This window comes from Vigna unguiculata, chromosome 5 (assembly GCF_004118075.2).
Source record: "Vigna unguiculata cultivar IT97K-499-35 chromosome 5, ASM411807v1, whole genome shotgun sequence".
Taxonomy (NCBI): Eukaryota; Viridiplantae; Streptophyta; class Magnoliopsida; order Fabales; family Fabaceae; genus Vigna; species Vigna unguiculata.
In genome coordinates, this window is record NC_040283.1 from 38,070,500 (window position 1) to 38,075,669 (window position 5,170).

At 46.0% G+C, this 5,170-nt stretch overlaps 1 protein-coding gene across 1 annotated transcript; it reads right to left on the reverse strand.

The window, feature by feature from the left end:
* Positions 1 to 3,346: 3,346 nt before the first annotated feature.
* Positions 3,347 to 4,126, reverse strand: LOC114186279 (ribosomal protein S1, mitochondrial-like). Its single transcript, XM_028074337.1, has one exon. It carries the CDS (start codon positions 4,087 to 4,089, stop codon positions 3,475 to 3,477), a length of 615 nt encoding a protein of 204 aa, XP_027930138.1. The 5' UTR covers positions 4,090 to 4,126; the 3' UTR covers positions 3,347 to 3,474.
* Between the last annotated feature and the right edge of the window lie 1,044 nt (positions 4,127 to 5,170).

The following is a 5,170-nucleotide window of genomic DNA, read 5'->3' on the forward strand; positions in this document are numbered from 1 at the left end:
TTCTAGACTCGATATCCGGATTATGTAAGTGGCATTGGAGCTCTTGGTGACTTGCACTTGAGATGGTTCCTAAACTCTACAGAGTTTTAGGCACAAGGGGTATTCACCCAACCACTCTCAAGGTAAATCTCATCACCTCTATGATGGATCAGAATCATAGACCAGGACCTCTTGCTACTCCCCCCGACGTAATCCACCAAACTCTATATGAGTCTTAGTGGTTACTAGGAGCGTCAGGATGCCACTAATATGAGTCCTTATGCCCTTACATTCACTAAAAACACATTCCTTAGGATTTCCCTTGAGATCCTAACTCCAACATATTCCCTCCTCTATGAGATCTCGGTGCTACTGCCCAGCCCCACCTTCATTTTTTTCGAATTACGACTACTCGACTTTTTTTTCCTAAGCTAAGGGGAGGAGCTCTTCTTGCGTAGTATACCTTTTACCATCAATTTCAGGCTCGTATTAATAACCAGTATAACCTCGGACCTTTTGAGCAAGCGCTATGGAGATAGCGAATGCTAGCGTTAGCCCAGCCATCCACATTGCAAGAGCTCTGGGTGGGTGTTCTTTCCATTGAAGCTTCACTAGCCACCTCCCTGGCTTGCTCACTGAGGTGGTCTACTAGCTGCCTAACTTCTGCGGAATAACTTGCCGGTTCCCCGATTTGCGTTGCCTCCGCCAGCTACTGTAACTCAGGGATGCTTGGGGGTGTCTGTGCTAGACAGTCCCACCATATCGCGCACCCAAGATATAGCGCTGGTAAGATTAAGCTGAGAACTTCCGTGACATGCTGCCCTTGCCCCGACCCCGCCTGAGTGCTCTGTTGCCCCAGGTGTACCTGTAGCTCTCTGGTCTTGACCCACGGCCTAGGAGCTTTTTATCTCGTAATGCCCCGTAGGCCTCTCTCGGGTGACCTAAGCATTTGGTACTTCGATCTTTTATTAGGTTGGCGCCAGGTAAATAAGGGGCTCAAGAATCCATTCCCGCCGGCATCTTAGTATATGCCATTCCTTCCGTTCCTAGGAAATTCGACCTGAGGCCAAGAATCTGTATATGAAAAATCACTAAATGACAATCGAAGTCCCTCTTTCTTTATTCAAAAAGGCTTTTCGCCCTCCACTTTGTGCCTTGAGGCTGGCTTTGAGGAAGAAAAGATGCTGTCAACTCCAAAACCTCTGGGTCGGATCCTGCCCCACGTGGTCCTCACTTTAGGTTCCACATCTCTCTTCCTTTGTTTGATTTCCCTAAAATCTCTTGCCCCTTCTAGGTCAGGTTCGTATTCAAACCTTCTTTCCAAATCAGTCCTTGTTCATTTCATTCGTGGTGCTCTTGGCACAATGGTCTAATCTGGAGGAGGGAAGTTGGATGTTTTTATCTATTTATCATCACTACGGGCCATATGGCCAGATCGACGTTGTCAGAATAATAGTGTGCCTCTTTTCAAAGGATGAATGCCCCACCCATGTGATATCTGCTAAAGGCTTCGTAAGTGATAATTTCAGCCCTATCTCTCCTTCGGGGTTCAACCTCCTTAAGCGGTTAGCGGGCATAATTGAAAAAAGAAAGGCACTCTATGTTCTCGTTCTCGGTGCTCCGGTCAAGGTAAATTCTCTACTTGTCTTCACCTTCGGACATCAAGAAAGCCGAACTGACTCGCTGGCTTTGCTTTGTAAGGGCTTGACCTCTTATGTATGGAAGTACGTGGTTGAAGTGAATTCCTCGGAAATGCAGCCGGAGGGCAATACAAATAAGAGTTATGACATTCAATCTCATATTGCAAGAAATCCAAGAATTTTTGGGGGCACTAGCACGAGCAAAAATGGTTGAAAAGTCTACTGTTTGAAAGAGAGTAAAACGACCCGAAATCCCAGGAGCTAATCCAAAATCACCTACTCGATTGACAGGCATAGCTTTTGTAGCTGCTTTATCTGCCTGAAGTCGTGTAAACCAGAAATGAATTAACAAATATGAAGCAAGACCTACTCCCTCCCATCCCAGGAATAATTGAAGAGAGTTATCTCCAGTCACCAACATTGGCATAAAAAAAGTAAGAATGGATAAATAACACATAAATCGAGGGCTATGCAGATCCTCAGACATATATGAAATGGAATAAAGATGGACCAAGCTACTTATGGATGTAACCACAATTAACATCACTACGGTCGGGCTATCGAACACGGAGTCAGAAGTGAATTACGAGTCAGACCAATTTGCGAATCAATCGAGCGAGCTCCCCTTGCATGCAATGATGTGGTGGTGAACCTCTCATTCTAATTCAGTGCTCTCCGAACCGTGCAGAAAGGTTTCCCATCACACGGCTCACCAACTTGATCTTCCGCGGGAACCATATGTCCGAACAGGCCTGGAAAAATAGGTACGATCTCCCTTTCCTTTGCCACTCAAGTGTACGGCATCTACCGTGCTTAGGCCCCTTCTTCCCTTCCCCTAATGAAAGAGTCCCCTTAGTCAACTCAAATAGGCTGCCTTAGTAGTCTCAAATAGGGCGTGCATGCCTGCCTCTTTTGTAGGTAATTCACTACCGAAGCGAAGAAAAGGCTGGATCAATAAAAGGGGGTACTACGAGCCCTCTGCCCCACGCATCTAACCAGCTCGCGTGGTTCACCAGTTCCACCGACTAGACTCTTAGAGTGATTCAGTCGATACAGAGGTGCGCTTGAAGTGGGGGGTGTGCTGTCCCTATTGGGTTGGGCCCTTCCCCATAAGGCCCCACCGTCGGGGCATAAGCGCCCTCTTGCTACCCATATGCGAGGCGCCGTCTTAGCCTTCCCTGACCAGGATCGCTCCCACACCTGTAGCGTTCGTGATCGGCCTACTCAACTGTGTATCGATCGAAAGGCAGGGCGGCACAGCCGCTCCCAAGGGAGTGGTTACGTCCAGTATGTCCCCCCTTCTTCCCGACATGCTATGGTGCCCCGGGGTGGTAGGAGCAGGTCGAGTCCGTATCGCCGCAGAGCAACAGCCGCGTCCGGATCTGATCTATCTACTCGGCAACTCATCTGGTGACTTCACAGTCGCCAAAGAAGCCCCAAGAAGCATCAAACATTTCCGATGAGATCCATGGAGCAATTCTTAGATAGCAAGCACTAGCTCCCGGTGCGACTTCATAAAAAGCAATCAAAGATAAGATCGAAGAGAATGAAACGCACGTAGTGGTCATTATAGCGCTTCCTTCTGATCCTAGAAAACGTCCGAAAAAACCTGCAAAGGAACTACCGATCAAGGGCAAAAATACGATAAGTAGATACATAATCTCGAGTGCGATCAGACAACAAAAAATCAGACAATGACAGAGCGACCTGTAATAAGTGCTAGACCCTCAACAAAAGAATATTAAGGTGATAGAGTGTTATCAGGAGACGCTAGGTTTCGCTTCGGAATTGAAAAAAAAGGAAAGATTTTCGTCAGCAGATTTCGCTCATAAAGTTCTTGTTTGATCTGCCGCTGTTAGAACACCACAATATTCGTCCTTTTGGGGTTAATGCTCTTAATGGTGAATCGATTATTCGATATCTTTTTCCTTCTTCTTTTGTTGTGAGAACGAAATCGAAGAAAAGTAATGAAACCCGCGATGGCTACTGAATAACCTCCTTTTACTTTCTTAAGAATAAAGCCTTTAACCTTTGTATTCGTTCGCCAAATCTTGTTCAGTTCCATCCAAGCTAGGTTTTGTCTGAATCTTCGTGGAAGAAGAAGCGGTTCACCAGCCACTACATCTGTGGATCCCACCAAATCATTAAACCCGGCGGCTGCTCGCTCTTTGATCAGTGATTCGCCGGCCACTAGATCGATGAATAATCTCTCCAAAATCTTCTTTTTGATCAGTGATTCACCGACCACTAGATCCAGGGATCCCACCTTATTCTCAAACCTGGTGGCTCGGTTGATTGGCACTCCTGTAGGCTCATCTTGTATACAAATTCTGGGGGTCCCACGTCCTGCATCCACCAAGAACATTTCTTCCCCTAAGTGTAAAACTTCAGATTGTAAGGTCTTTCCACTACATAAGAATAAACTGGAATTAGATCTTGGAAATGATCGACTCAAATAGATGCTCATCATAAGCTTTTTTTCCTACTCTTCCCGTTCTATTGATCAGAAGCATTCAGTAGCACCACGCCAAATGACTAAACTAGGAGTGTTCATCCTGTCTTTTCTACCCTCTGACCAAACACATAGAGGGCTGGTTTAGATGATCCCTGACTGCTTCTACTACACTACCAGAAAGAGCTAACCGGCTTCCATCTTCAACATCGGAAGGTACCTTTCATCTGAAAATTTTGACGAACACTTATCATTTTCTTATAAATGGCAGAATTTGGTTGATTTACTTCTTCCCACATTGTTCGCAGATGTTTCGGTGAGTCTTCATGTTGTCTATTTGTCAGAAGCGCATCAGTAATGAGGCCATATCTGTGCGTTCTCCAAAAAGCAGAATGGCCGGTATCCAATGTGGGCATACGGTCTACGATCTGACGCTTGAATGCTGCTGTTTCGCGAGCTTGGTTTAGAAGCTGCTCTGGAAGCGCCTCAAAATATGTTCTTCCATCTCACGACGTAGAACTAGTTCTTCCTGCGGCGGTTCCGAGGTTGTTTTTGGCTCTGTCTCATCCGTGGGAGGAAAATTGAGATCAATGGACGACCGCTTAGAAGAACTGGCACCGTCGGCACCTACGTATAAAGTAAGGTCCCCCTCCATGAAAGAGAAGACCCCTTCGATACAATGAGTCATCAGATGAAAGAGGGCAGCTCCCTTCCATCCCCAACCAAGAAGGCGACTAAAGAGGAGGCGCAACGATCTCAAAAGGAGCATTGATTTGAGTTTGACCAAAAGCAGACTCAAATCAAAGCCGAGTACAAGAGAAAAGCAATAACATACTAAAGTCTTTATGACAAGAAGGAATAGGGCAAGGATCGACATTCTGACTCTCATAACAAACTCTCATAATCTTGCAGCTCTTCTAGAACAGAAGACACCAGCTTTCACTGGTGGGGAGCTAACCTTTGTCTCCCTTTATTGCACTAAGTTACTTACGGTTTGTTGGACTAATCTCATCTACCAGACTGTTGCCTCATTGGACGTAAGAACTGACAGGCAATCCTTACGCAGAAGGGTGGAAAACCTTATCACCATCTAAATCTT